Raw genomic sequence first — 13,502 nt, forward strand, 5'->3', positions numbered from 1 at the left:
GTCTGGTTGATCTTGGAGCCTGGCCAGGGCCCAGCCCGGGCGGCGGGGGTCAGGACTGGCCTGGGGCTCGGACAACGTCCTGCTTTTCTCCATGCAGCCTGCCTCCCAGAGGCATCAGAAGCTTGGCCGTAGAGGGCGGTCAGCCCTCAGGTTGGGGGTATGTGTGTGTCCGGGACCCCTGGTGTGCAGGGCCTCCTGGAGACGGGGGGTGTCCCTACTTGCTGCCCCATAGGACCTCTGCTCTCTGCTTGGCCAAGACCAGACGCTGGCATTTGCTTAAAAATTCCCAAATCGTTTGTTAGGTCGGACTAAAAAGTAGCATTTCCAGCTCGGGACAAGCACTTCTAAGTTTTGTTGTTTGTAAAACATGCCACTGTTGAATTTCTTACACCCCCAGAGCCCATTCTGTAATGAAGTGTCCAGTAAACTCTGCCTTCCTTAGCTGAGCTGCTGGGGGACCTGCCGGGGTCCTGTCTGGGGCTCCCTCTGATGGAGGGGAGGGTGCTCTGTGCTGTCCAGAGCCTGGGGACCTGTTCATTTTGAGGTTTGCTACAGCCCCTCTCTGGGGTCGAGGGCCTGCTCTCAGCCTACCTGGGTGCTTCCCATCTCCAACCCCTGCTGTCTCCTGCCTTGGATGCCCTCATGCTCTCCTCTCCTGAGTCTCCTTAGTGCTTCCCTTCACCCGTTTGGGCCACCAGGGCTCACGTGATGCAGGCCCAGGGATGGACACCTGGCCTGGAATCTTCCATGATGAGGGAGCCGTAGGCTTTTCTCTGGAGAGCCCAGTGGGAGGAACTGCCTGGCCTGGGGCCCAGGGCCTGTTCTCTGGGCCCTTTGTTTCACGTGTAACCCAAAGGATTGGGGTTTTGGCCTCACTCTTGGCCCTCTCCTCAAGACCTTATCTCTGGGCTCTGGGTCTGGAGCTTCCTGGGACCCTGCCTGGGGAGGGAAGATTTGCCGGAGTGCACCTTGGGCCTTTCCAGGCCTGGGCCTGGGGTGGGGGGTGAGGGGCAGGATCTTCAATTCCTAAAGCCTAGAAATCCAGGACGCTTGTCCCTGAGACATGGCCCAAATAAGCAGCACAGAGGAACCCCCAGTGGCTTCAGCTGGAGGAGACCAGAGCAGGAGTTCTGCTCCTTGAGCAGCCAGCCCCACCCCCGCCCCCCAGAACTCACTCCTGAGCTCTGGGGTCACCTGGAAAAGAGAAGAGGCTGTGCTTGAGCCTTAGGAAGAGGTGAGATTTTAATCAGATATTTTGTAAATAAGCTCTGTGGAAGGAAGCTGTAGCAGGAAGCCTGGGGGCTGGGGAGCGCTGTCCTGGAGCGGGGGGCATGCAGCTGCCCTTAACGGGATTTGATTTTAAGTGGACTTATGGGTGATGCCCGGTAAAAGTCCCTTGAGTGTAGAGGGTGCAGGCAAAGTCCCTCGGCATTTCTGAGGCCTGTTTTCTCAGCAGGGAACTTGCCTTTACTGTGCCAAGCGGGCCTGGGGCACGCCCAGGGCCACAGCAGAACAGGTTTCCCTTCCCTAGAAATGTGTGAGTGGGGAATGGGTCAGGGCAGGTTGGCCTGGGCACCAAAAGCAAACTCACACATTTATTTGAAAACTTCTTGGACTTGCTGTCAGACCAGAGCCTCTCCAGTCCCTTAGGTCATAGAAAGCGGCAGTTGGAGCAGCTGAGCCTGGTGCCCTCTAAGTTGGGGGCCGTGCTGGGGGTCCCGATGTTCCAAGCCCCCCCCTTGGGCTGTGCTACCCGAGGTCAGGATGCTAGCCAGGGGCACAGATCTAGGGCTGTGCATGCCTCTGTGTGCGTTTTTGATAGGCTATGGGGATGTGTCCCTGCCAAGGACAGACCCCACGTGCCTACTCCCCCATCCACAGTCTGAGGTGGTTGTGCCACATTTGGTGTTCGGAGCCGAGGATATGGGCCCGGCTGTCACACAGGAACTAAGACGAGCAGAGTCTTAGGGTCTGGGGAGGAGGCCCTGGTGCCAACGGCCAACGATGCGCCGTGGGCGGCAAGAAGAGGTTGGGAGTGAAAGGAACTGTGGTGGTGTTCAGGACGGACTCCCCTACCCACATTCTTGGCTGGATAGCAGAGTATCCCATGGGCCAGAGCATGGTGTGCCCATTCCTGGACCAGAATCCTGAGACCCTGGGGGTTTTGCAGAGAAGCTCTCTCTGGCGTAGGTCCCCCTCACCCCGCACCCACTCGGGAATCTTCTGGCAGATGAGAGCACCAGTCCTGTGGACAGAAGTTTCCAAGAGGCCTAGGCCACTCCCACCTCCTCAGGTCCCTAGTCCCTGATCCAGGGACTGGAAGGGAGCGGGACATAAGGCCACTGGGCTGTGCTTGTGCTGGAGCACCCCAAGAACCTGGCCCAGAGCCACATGGGATGGGCAGAGTGTCCGAGGGGTCAGAACTGTCCAGGTGGGCACTACCTTGGCCCCAGGGCCAGCTGGCCTAGTCCTCCTTGGGCCTCTCCACGGTCAGAAATGTGTCCGCAATCGCTGGCCGGCGCTCCGGGTCACCAAGTGGCTGCTTCTCTCGGTTCTGCTCGGCCCTGGTTCGTGTCCAGGAGGGGGAGCGCAGACAGCCGGCCCTGGGCAGCGGGTGCAGGCCTGATGGGAACACGGGGGTCAGGTCGCTCCTGCAGCGACGGGGCTGCGCTTGTATGCGCCTGACCACACGCTGGGATCCCCTGAGTGTTCAGAAAACACAGGTACCAGGCCACCAACAGCGTGGACTTGTGGGTCTGGGTGCAGCCTGAGCAAAGGCTTTTTTGATGCTCGAGGAAGGTCCCTGTGCAGCTGAGACCCCACCCTGGGTGTGAGCCCGGCTCTAGCAGCTAGCTGCCCCATCGCCCTCCCAGGGTGCAGGCTCTCTAGGGGTGGGATCTGAGCACCCCCTTTCCACCCCCCCCCCAAACAGAGTGTGAGAAAGGAGAGAAGGTCGCTGGGTCCCCACACCCACTGGTAGTCTTGCCATTTCCGGGGCCCTCGAGGTCTGGGACGAGGGGCAACATTTCCTTGCGAACCGAAGGGGAAACTAAGGCCTGAGCTGTGGGGCCAGAAGTGATGAAGGCCACCCCACTTTGCTATGTCTAACTTGTGATTCAGTTCACATGGAGTAAATTCTGCTTTTGATGGGACTATGACTGGGGCCTTTGGACATCCGGAAAGGAAGATTGAGGACGGCAGGAGGAAAATCCCTTCAAGTTCGGCAAACAGACATGTAAGATGCAAAAATACTGAATGAGATTGCGCAGGGGCAAGCACCAATTCTGACCCAGGTGTGAAAATTACTTCCAAAGAGAGGGGTTGTGGAGAGCCGTGTTCCATGGGCCTGGGCCCCAGGACTGCCCCGCATTGCTCACCACGCCCCAATGCCAGCCCACCTGCTGGCGACTCCCCAGCCAGGCTTTCGTCGTCTGAGTCAGCAAAGACCTCGGCCAGCTCCTGGTCAGACATGTCAGTCAACTCGGTGAGGTCGAGGAGGTCAAAGTGCACCTCTAGGGAGGAGACGCTGCTCAGGGGCTCTGCAGGGCAGGGGAAGGGGGTGCTGGTCACAGGCAGAGTCCACCCGGGGACCAGCGCCCTTCCCCCACCGCCGACGGAGCCTGGGGAAGAACTAGAGCTCTGGGTGAAGCCGCACAGGGTCGGGCTAAGATGGGCAGACCCAGACACCGTCTGCTCTCCACTCTAGACGAAATGCCTTCTGGGGGCCCCCATTTTGCAAATAGTGTAGCCAAGGCCCACAGGGCCCGAGCTGTAAGAGCTCAGCCGCAGCAGCCCCCTCCCCACCCACACAGCTGGGGGCGTGTCTGCTTAGGATGTGGACCCTGACACCCATTTCCCAGGGGGCTCATGGTCCCTGCGGAGCACACGCTGGGCAGGTTGCTGTACTTACGCCTCCTTTCTGTGACCTGCAGGAGCCCCGGGGCTGGTATTGGGATGCCCACCTCCTCCTCAGCTGTGGGCGAGTGGCAGCTGTCCCCTGTCCCATGGGCCAGGGTGCCTAGGGCTGCCTGTGGTGCCTCCACGTCCTTAACTATTTCTGCAACAAAGACAGACTGTGTTAACCGGGATGACAGAGGCTGGAGGGGAAGACGCGAGTCCTTGGCTCTCCGAACCCTCCTTGGAGGCTCTGGGCAGTGGCCGGGGTTGCCGGGAGTAGTCTGGGCTGGGATCCCAGGCCAGGGCCAAGGGTGGAAGGAGCAAGAGGGTGTCCCAGTGCTGTCCTGTCTCTACTTGTAGTGGTCGCTTTGGCATTTCCTTGCTTTTGGGTCTCTCTGATCCAGAATGGACCCTGCTTGCCTCTCTGTCCTCTGTGGATGGACTTCTTGTAAAAACCCATGTTCTGTTTGAATGCACAGTGACTTATTTTCATAGTAAAAGACTAGAGAATATTCCTCTAGGTTTTTTTCTTTTTCTTTCTTTCTTTCTTTCTTTTTTTTTTTTTTTTTTTTAAGATTTTATTTATTTGACAGACAGGGATCACAAGCAGGCAGAGAGGCAGGCGGAGAAAGAGGAGAAAGAGGAGGAAGCAGGCTGAGCAGAGAGCCCGATGTGGGCTTGATCCCAGTACCTCAAGATCATGACCCAAGCTGAAGTCAGAGGCTTAACCCACTGAGCCACCCAGGTGCCCCTCCTCTAGGTATTTTCTATGTAATTTTTTGGGAAAGACTTAATTGCTCGTTTTTTAAATATTTGATGATTCTTTTTTTTTTTTTTTAAGTTGACAGGAGTAGGCCCTGTGGGCAATCTGCTTGGAAGAGAGACCGGCACTCAGAGATGGACCCCTGCCCCCTAGAAGCGCCAGCCTCACCCTTCTGTCAGTTGGGCCAACCCCTTGACCTCTTAGCTCACATCCTCCATCCTATTTCCTGCCAGTTCCTCCAGAGTGTTCCAGAGCCCAACCCCCTCTCCTCTCCTGCTGCCTCACCTTATCACTCCCTGAACTCAGCCAGAGAACCTGTCAGGCATGTCCCCTGAGGCCGCTGGATCCCGTGGCTCCCCCACCTCCCCGTTGTGGCCCCATAAAGAGTGAACCAGTGCTCTGTGATGCACCAGGGCCCATGGCAGTCTTGTCTACGGGAGCCCAACTGGGCCGACAGCTGCTGGCCAGGGGTGGGCCTTCCGAAAGCTCAGCAGTGCAGTCAGCAGCCAGGATGGCCAGGTCCTTTGTCGAGAGGGTCTCCAGCTCAGTAGGAAGATAAGCCATTGTTCACTGCCACAGAGGTGGCTGGGCTTCAGCTGGCCTTTTGGAGGGCACCAGCCTCTGGGGGAAGATGAGGCTGGGGACCCGCCCATGCTATCCACATCACAGGGGCTTGGGGCTGGCCAGGCTGGACGCGGCTCAGGGGATCTGGTTTCCACTTCTCTGATGCATTTGGAACGTGACTTCTCAGTATCATGGGAAGGTAGAGTTACACCCACCAGTGTCCTGGCCTGCCCAGCCCAGCAAGGACACCTTGACACCCAGAGGGCACGAGAGGTCAGACTGTGCTCTGAGCTGGGGTAAGCAGGGGCCCCTGCCTTGAACCTCTGACCAGCCATTTCTGTCGAGAGTCCTTGGGGAGTCTTTACTCTTTGGGAACCTGCTTTGTTTCCTTGAGTGGGGAATACCTGGGGGATATACCTGGGCCCTCTGAGCGTGTACGATGGGTTCACATCCCGCTGGCCTGTGCTGTCCTGATTCTGAGACGCTTCCAAGCCCATGGGCCATGGTGACAGGTGAGGCAGGGGAAAGGGCAGGGGATAGACATCCACAGAAGTCATCAGGACTCTGCTGCTCTGCGTGTGCTGGGAGGAGCTGCTGAAGGGTTCTGAGCTGAGTAGGATACCTACCTCCATTTTTGTGAGCTGCAGGCTAGGTGGGAAGGGTGATGTCTGCAGGTGCTGAGACAGGGCGAGGGGCAAGCCCCACTGTGGATGGGGGGCTTCAGGGTCTCGGGGGCCTCACCTGCCGTACTAACTGTAAGAAGCACATGTTGACAAATGTCAACATCCCTGAGCCAGCCAAGTACCTACGGTCAGCGGCATCATGGGTGATGGAGAAACCAAATGTGGCCCATCCACAGAAGGGGTGTTACTCAGCCGTAAAAAAGAAAAGAAAGCACAGACACAGGCTACAACACGGCTGAATCTTGGAAACATCATGGTTAAGTGCAAGAAGCCGGTCACAAAAGGCCGTGTGTTATGATAACATGAAATGTCCAGGACAGAAAAAGCAGAGTAGAGGAGTCGATTAGAAAAGATACAGACAGTAGGGACGCCTGGATGGGCTCAGTTGGTTGAGCGGCAGCCTTTGGCTCAGGTCATGATCCCAGCATCCTGGGATCGAGTCCCTCATCGGGCTCCTTGCTCCGCGGGGAGCCTGCTTCTCCCTCTGCCTCTGCCTGCCATTCTGTCTGCCTGTGCTCACTCTCTCTCTCTCTGACAAATGAATAAATAAAATCTTAAAAAAAAAAAAAGAGAGAGAGAGAGAAAAGATATAGACAGTAGATAGATGGCAGTCTCTAGGAGCTGGGCTGTGTGTGGGATGGGGGTGATGACTCGGCTACGGGGCTGCTTTTCCGGATGATGAAAGTATTCTCACAGGTGATGGTGGTGGTGGCTGCACAGTTTTGGAAATACACTAAAGGTGCTGAACTGTATGCTGTAAAAGAGTGAATTTTAGGACAAAAGAAATCCTCAGTGGAAACAAAAGTTGGTTTTGGATGGAATTGAAGGGCAAATCCAGGAGAACCTGAGACATCAACTCACTTTTCTTGTGCACCTACTGTGTGCCAGGCACCAGGCTCAGAGGCTGGGAATGGGTAAATGAAGTGTGACCTCTAGGACCTAGGCTTGGTCCTGACACAGCTGATGCACCATAAATGTTTGTCGAATGAACAAGGCCAAGACCCCACCCCATAGTTTCTAATGGCTGTGCTAGGAATCACCTGTCCATAGATGAGACCCACAGCTCTTCCTGGGGTGTGAAGCAGGAGTGATCACGGAGGCAGGCAAGGCCAGGGTGTGGAGTAGCAACACCGAGATTCTCTGCTCAGTACAGCCCCTATAAAGCCCCTGCAGGGACCACTCCTGCCCCGACCTGTGCAGGCCGTGAAGCAGCACACCATGGGGACTGCAGCTGGGTTACCATGTTCCGCCCCGGCACCGATGGCTCATGTGAGTGGGTATAGCAGGGTTACCTTGCACTAGGCCGCTGACCTATTTTCCAGCACATTTGTGTGAGAACTTGGCCCAAATCTTAAGTTCCCTGCTGTGTGCCCTGGGCCTTGCCCTAAGCATCGAGGAGGTTCTCTGCATGAACAGATGAACAAATTAATGAAGTGAATAAATGATTAGCATATACAACAAAATGGCAGTGGGGAGGCAGAGAGGGTCACAGACACGATATCTGCCCCCATTTCCCTCGCCCCTCGTCCATGGACGTCCAGGATGCTGGGTGGGCCCTGCCAAGGTGCAGCCTCCTGAGTGGGGGGCCATGGCCTTGCTTTCCTTGTGGCTGTCCAGACATACGTGGAGTTGGGTAGGTCTACAACCTTGGTTTACCACAGGCCCCAGACGGGGTCCTTCAAGAAGCACAGTGCCTCCCTCCTCATCTGCATGTCTGCACACATTGATAGTAAGAAATTATTGGTACTTCGTTTAGGTGCAGAATTGGGATTTTCATTGTGTTCTATGTAAACCTTATCTTTTGGTGATATTTCAGAAATACTTAGAGATGAGATAATACGTTAAGCCTGACTACAAACCACTACGGAAGGGAGGCAGGGGGTGGTCTGCTTGAGCAGGCTGGCAGGTGACTCATGGAGCTTTGCCACATTGTTCTACTTTATCGTGTGTTCTACATGCTTCAGAACAAAGTTGTCACAAGTGTGATCTGAGAGAATGCCAGTCACAGCCGTCCACCCAAGATCTTGTGAGCTCCCCTGGCATGGGGATTGCCAGGCCACTGTGTAGGCAGGAAATGGCTGCACAGAGTATGAGGCCTCTGGGTGTGCCCCCCCCCCCGCCCCGTTCCCACCCCACCCCCACTCCTGGACGGAGGAGGCCCCTGTGAATACAGATCCGTGTGTGGAACGAGAGAGAGTCAGAAACTGGAGGATCAGGAAGCCCCTCTTCCCTAACCCTCTTCCCTAACTCCCTTCCCTAACCCTTCCCTCTCTCACTCAGGGCTCCCACATCGCTGCGGGGAAAGTGAGCCTGTCCCCACCGACAGACGTGGATACGGAAACTGAGGGCCGGGCTGATCTGCTCAGCTCTGTGCTCCCCAGCCTTTGCCCTACAAAGCTTTCCCATCACAACCCCGCATAGCTCCCACTGCAAGTCCTGGGGTCCTGGGACTGTCAATGGCCAGAAAAAGCTGGATCCCTTAAACAAGTGACAAAACAAAGAAAACCCATACCCACCAGCTCGGGTGTGTCTGGTGGTGTTTGCTGGGTGGGTGACAAGGGCCCTCAGCTGTCTGGACTGCACCTGCCCAGCTCAGACTGCAGACAGCAGTGGGTGGGCCCTCTGCTTGAGGACACCCCCCTGGGGTCATCCCTTTGGGCTCCAGATGAGGGCGCCAGTGTGACTGGGGTCCCTCCGCAGGTCCCTGTGTGGTCAAGAGAGGCTCCCCGGGATGGACCTCCAGGAAACCAGGATGCATCTGGGGCCTAGCCAGGCCGGTGGACGCGCCGATGGCGCCGGAACGCGCTTCCGAGAAAGGACTCTTGAGGTGGGGGTTCCTAGAGTTTTCCTGCCGTTACCAGCTGCTGCCCTGCCAGAGCCGGGCTCCAAAGAGGGAGACCTAGGTAGAATCCCAGGCGTCAGAGTCACCGAGAGCCAACAGGGGCCCCGAGGAGGCCCACTCCGTGCACACCTGCGCTCCCAGCTGTGGGAGCCCCTGGGCCTCGCCCAGGCCGACAACCCCTGCAAGCGTGGGGCAGGCTCCCCCGCAGGCCGTGCCGGGTGCGACGCCCCCCTTTCCCCAGGCCCGGTCCCGGCGCGGTGCCCTGCAGGGTCCCGGCGGCGGCGGCGGCGGCGTCCCTGCCCTAGCCCTAGGCGGAGAGCTGCTGGGGCGAACAAAGCAGATGAGCGGCGCCGGAGGGCAGCGTCCACCCGCAGGCCTCGCGGAGCTGGACCCCAAACTACGGCCCAGACACGCCCCATGCCCAGACCCCCCACCCGGAACCCCGGCACTGCTGGTTTGGGGTTCAGCACGAAACTCCGGACCAACCGCCCAGGAGCGCGCCTGGCGGCTGTCGGGACTGAGCGCAGAGGACAAGGGGGCGGGGACGCGATGTGTGCGCCCCCTGCCTAAAGCGGGGGCCGTTCCCGGGAGGTACCCCCGGCCCGGCTCCCCGCGCGGCACGCCAGGCTTCCTCCGGCTCCGGCCCGGCTCAGCTCGGAGCTAGCGGGGCATCTTGTGCGGCCCCCGGGAGCGGCCGGGTGAGTGGGCCGGGGGCGGGCGGCGGGGGGAAGCGGCTGCGGCTGGCTGCGGGGAAGGCGCAGCTCGGGGACTCCTGGGGACTTGGGGCCGCACTCACCTCCCGGGCCGGCGCCCTCCGGGGGCTCCATGCGGCCGGCGGGGTCTGGGAGGGGCGCGGGCGGCGGCGGCGTCACCCAGCCCGGGCGCCCCTGCAGCTGCGGCGGCGACTCGGCCCCAGCTCCCGGCGCAGCGCATCGGGGCAGCAGCCGGGGGGCCGCGGCGGCAGGGAGGAGCCCGCGGGGCGGGGCGCGCAGCTGCTCCGGGGCCCGGGTTCCCCCTAGCATCCTCCCCCCGGAGCCCCGCAGCACAGGTGCGGCCCCGCCCCGCCCCGCGCGCGCCCCCTGCCGGCCCCGGCCCCGCGGACCACCTCTCCCGCCGACCTCCCGGGATGCGCACCGCACACCGCCCCCCCGCCCCCCGGCTTACGGCGGCGGCCTCCCAACCCCGGCACGGCCCCCTGGCGCTCTCCGCGCCCCCAGCGCGTTCGCTCCTCCCGCAGCCGCGCCAGCTTCGGCCCATTTGTCCACCCCCAGATATCTGCGGGGTGCTAGCTACGTGCCGGCGCCTCGTCGGCCGGTGGAGAGGAGGCACCGAGGAGCAGCAAAGGCGGCGCCCCACACCCTTGTCCGCTAAGCAAAGAATGGCAGACGGTGGTGAATACCGGCACGAACACTGCGGGCGGGGCTGGGCGAGAGCTTCCTGATGAGGCGGGAGGGGCCGTAGGCGGAAAATGGGAGCGGGCAGGGAGAGCGCCCCGGGAGGGAAGGCAGGGGTCTGGGCGCGCTGAGAACGACGCACGAGCCCCTGGAATGGGACCCTGTGCCAAGCTCTGTGCGCACAGTATCTCAGCGGTTCCCCCAGAGATCCTAAGAAGACCGTGTCCTTGTTTTCCAGATGAAGAAGTCGAGTACGGAGAGGTTAGAGGAGCTGACCGAGGTTGCACAGCCAGGCACTGGAATCCCAAGGGTCGGAATCCAAGCCCAAAGACGGCACTTTCATAAAACCAAACCAAACCAAAGAAAACCAGGGAGCAAGAGTTTGTTCCTGGCTGGGAGTGAAAAAGGCCCCCAGAGGAGGAAGGTGGGTATGAACTTGGTGTTTGCATGAAGGCAGCCTCTCAGAGGCAGGCGTCCATACAGCCTCAGCCAACCAAGGCCCTCAGTGCCCACCCCAGTCCAGTCACACAGGGCCCACAGCGTTTGAGACTGTCAGGCTGATAGTCTTCCCCGACCCCTTTTCTTTTCTTTTTTAACTTACAAAATAAGTGAAAGGCGCAGTCTGTAGTTTTCTAAATGATTTCATGCCCTGCTAGCATGAAAGAACTAGCCCTTGTCATGACCCACAGCCTTCCTGCGACCCCAAAGCTGCAGAGAATGGCCTCTCGAGGAAGAACCTGAGTTACAGGGTGAGTGATGGGGACATGAGCAAGCCAAGGAGTGCCCTGGGGAGTTGGGACAGGTGGGCAGTGACTGCTCAGAGTCAGTTGGGGGTGGCAGATTGTAGTTCTCCAAATGGTCAGATCCATATTTCTTTCTTTTTTTTCTTTTTTAAGATTTTATTTATTTGACAGAGAGAGAGATCACAAGTAGGCAGAGAGGCAGGCAGAGAGAGGGGGAAGCAGGCTAACCGCTGAGCAGAGCCCCCGATGTGGGGCTTGATCCCAGGACCCTGAGATCATGACCTGAGCCGAAGGCAGAGGCTTTAAGCCACTGAGCCACCCAGGTGCCCCTGGATCCATATTTCCGATTCCACTTCCAGAACCTTCCACTCCCATTAAGGCATTCCCCCATCTATAAAACATGGGTGAGGCTTGAGGTGGCTCTGACCATAGAGTTTGGCAGAAATGATGCCATGTGACTTCTGAAGCTGGGTCATAAGCCGATTCAGCGCTCCCTCAGGAGGACCCTGGAACAAGGCCACCTGTGTGAGGAAGCCCAGGCCACTTGAGAGGCCACCTGGGTGTGTTCTGGCTGGCAGTAGCCGTCAGGCTGGACTTAAGTCTCTCATCCAGTGGGCAGACATGAGACCCCGCCTTTGAGCCACCTCTCTGGGGGTGTTCTGTGGAGCGGAGGTGAGCTGTCCCACCGAGTCCTGGCTGAGGTACAAATTCATGAGCAAAAGAGATGTTGTCACTGTATTAAACCACTATTTTGGGGGCACCTGGGTGGCTCAGTGGGTTAAGCCACTGCCTTCGGCTCAGGTCATGATCTCGGGGTCCCGGGATCGAGTCCCGCATCGGGCTCTCTGCTCAGCAGAGAGCCTGCTTCCTCCTCTCTCTTTGTCTGCCTGCCTCTCTGCCTACTTGTGATTTCTGTCAAATAAAAAAATAAAATCTTAAAAAAACAACAACACTATTTTTGGGGGGTGACCTCTTAGGCAGTCAAAGCAATGGTAAAAGCAATTGTTTGATAATTATCCCCCATTTGAGAGATGAATAGGTGCTTCAGGCGGTCTAGTCAAAGGCATCTCAGCTGGTAAGCAGCAGGTGATTCCAGAGGCCAGTGATTATTTTTACCTTTTCATCAAGAACATTTTCAAACAAAAGTAGAGAGAATAGCATGATTAACCTCCATGTGCCCATTACCGTTACCAACTCATGGCTGATGTTGTTTCCTCCCTACTATCAGTCGCCTCCTCCACTGCTAGGTTGTTCTGTTCTCTTTTTAAAGATTTATTTATCGGGGCGCCTGGGTGGCTCAGTGGGTTAAAGCCTCTGCCTTCAGCTCGGGTCATGATCCCAGGGTCCTGGGATCGAGCCCCACATCGGGCTAGACAGCGCTGAGCTAGGCTGCTCAGCGGGGAGCCTGCTTCCCTCTCTCTCTCTGCCTGCCTCTCTGCCTACTTGTGATCTTTGTCTGTCAAATAAAGAAATAAAATCTTTAAAAAAAAAAAAGATTTATTTATCTATTTATTTATTTGGCACATAGAGAGGGGGAGAGAGAGAGAGGCCAGTCTTCTTAAGGACTCTATTATCCTACCATCCAAGCATCTGTTGAGTTGATGTAGTGGCCTGGGGCAGGTTACCTGACCACCAAGCAAGCAGGCATTAGGGAGAGCCAGACGTCAGACACGATCAGTTTGTGTGGATCAACATTTGCCCTGTGATTTTGCAGGAAACTCAGATGCCATTTATCTGGGCTTCAGAGCTGCACGGCTTGATGCTGAATGAAAGTATCTTGAGCCACACATGTGAAGAAAAAAGGCTCTTTTCTAAGAATCTGAACTCAAATCCAGTATGAAAAGCACAGGTCACTGTGGGTCCCTTCAGGAGCCCAGGGAGTTGTCAGCAGGGCTCACTGGACCTATTCATCTTTGCAATCCATACAGACACACTAAGCAACGCTCTTGGTCTTGACCAATGAATTCCCTGTCTTGTTATCCTTAGCTAACCCTCTTATTCTTGCCCTTTTTGCTGAAAGGAGTTAATGTTAATGCATTTATTTAATTCAGAGATCCCAGACTTCTAAAGCAAAAAAGCCAATCAGCACGAGGCATCCAGCATATTGCGTTGGCCAGAGTAAGTGTTAAATAACAATAATTACCCTTCTGTGTTACCCAGCTGCACGGTCTCGCCTGCCAACCCTCCTCTGAGAGGCTCTGGCACTGGGGGAGGAGGCCCCTATCAGGCCAGTGGTGTCTGGCACAGCGGCGAAGGCTCTTGGCTGCCCAGGCAGAGTGACATGAGCAGACCTCACTATGGCCTCCAGGCTGGCAAGCCCCACCTTGGCTGGGCAAGCAGAAGCCCCTGAGGGTCCTCCCTAAGGAGGCTCTCAGATCCCAGCCCCTGTGTGTGTGCTGGGGCCGAAGCAAGCCCAGCTAACGGGGCATCTTCCTCCTTGGGCAGGACTGGCCGATCCAAGCCCACCCAAGCCCTTCTTCAGTACTCACACTCTCTCCTCAATGCAACTCTTTGGAGAGAGGAGGTTCTGATCTTCTCTATCCCCAAACAGAAGGGAAAACATGACCTGCTGCAAACCACTATTTAGGAAGATGCTAATGTCGAGGGTGTGGACAG

General features: G+C 57.4%; 1 protein-coding gene across 2 annotated transcripts; it reads right to left on the reverse strand.

Moving 5' to 3' along the window:
* Positions 1-1,219: 1,219 nt before the first annotated feature.
* On the reverse strand, positions 1,220-9,798 carry DBNDD1 (dysbindin domain containing 1). Of its 2 annotated transcripts, XM_045076506.1 has the most exons (4): positions 9,546-9,790; positions 3,911-4,057; positions 3,399-3,539; positions 1,220-2,622 (listed from the first exon to the last, which is right to left on the reverse strand). In XM_045076506.1, the coding sequence occupies exons 1-4, from the start codon at positions 9,769-9,771 to the stop codon at positions 2,465-2,467; spliced, it is 672 nt and encodes a 223-aa protein (XP_044932441.1). In that variant the 5' UTR covers positions 9,772-9,790; the 3' UTR covers positions 1,220-2,464. The 2 variants fall into 2 exon arrangements, with proteins under 2 accessions (XP_044932441.1, XP_044932440.1); XM_045076505.1 differs by lacking the exon at positions 1,220-2,622 and having other exon boundaries at positions 2,633-3,539; positions 9,546-9,798.
* Between the last annotated feature and the right edge of the window lie 3,704 nt (positions 9,799-13,502).

The sequence above is a fragment of the Mustela putorius genome, unplaced genomic scaffold, assembly GCF_011764305.1.
Source record: "Mustela putorius furo isolate JIRA1106 unplaced genomic scaffold, ASM1176430v1.1 tig00000174_pilon_pilon_pilon, whole genome shotgun sequence".
NCBI lineage: Eukaryota > Metazoa > Chordata > Mammalia > Carnivora > Mustelidae > Mustela > Mustela putorius.

Bases quoted from the DNA above. Each gene is read 5' to 3' on its own strand.
- DBNDD1 (XM_045076505.1), bottom strand. From the start codon at position 9,771: ATGCTAGGGGGAACCCGGGCCCCGGAGCAGCTGCGCGCCCCGCCCCGC. The intron at 4,058-9,545 runs GTGAGTGCGGCC...TCTTTGTTGCAG, and splicing joins GGAGGGCGCCGGCCCGGGAG to AAATAGTTAAGGACGTGGAG. The intron at 3,540-3,910 runs GTAAGTACAGCA...CCTGCCCTGCAG, and splicing joins GCAGGTCACAGAAAGGAGGC to AGCCCCTGAGCAGCGTCTCC.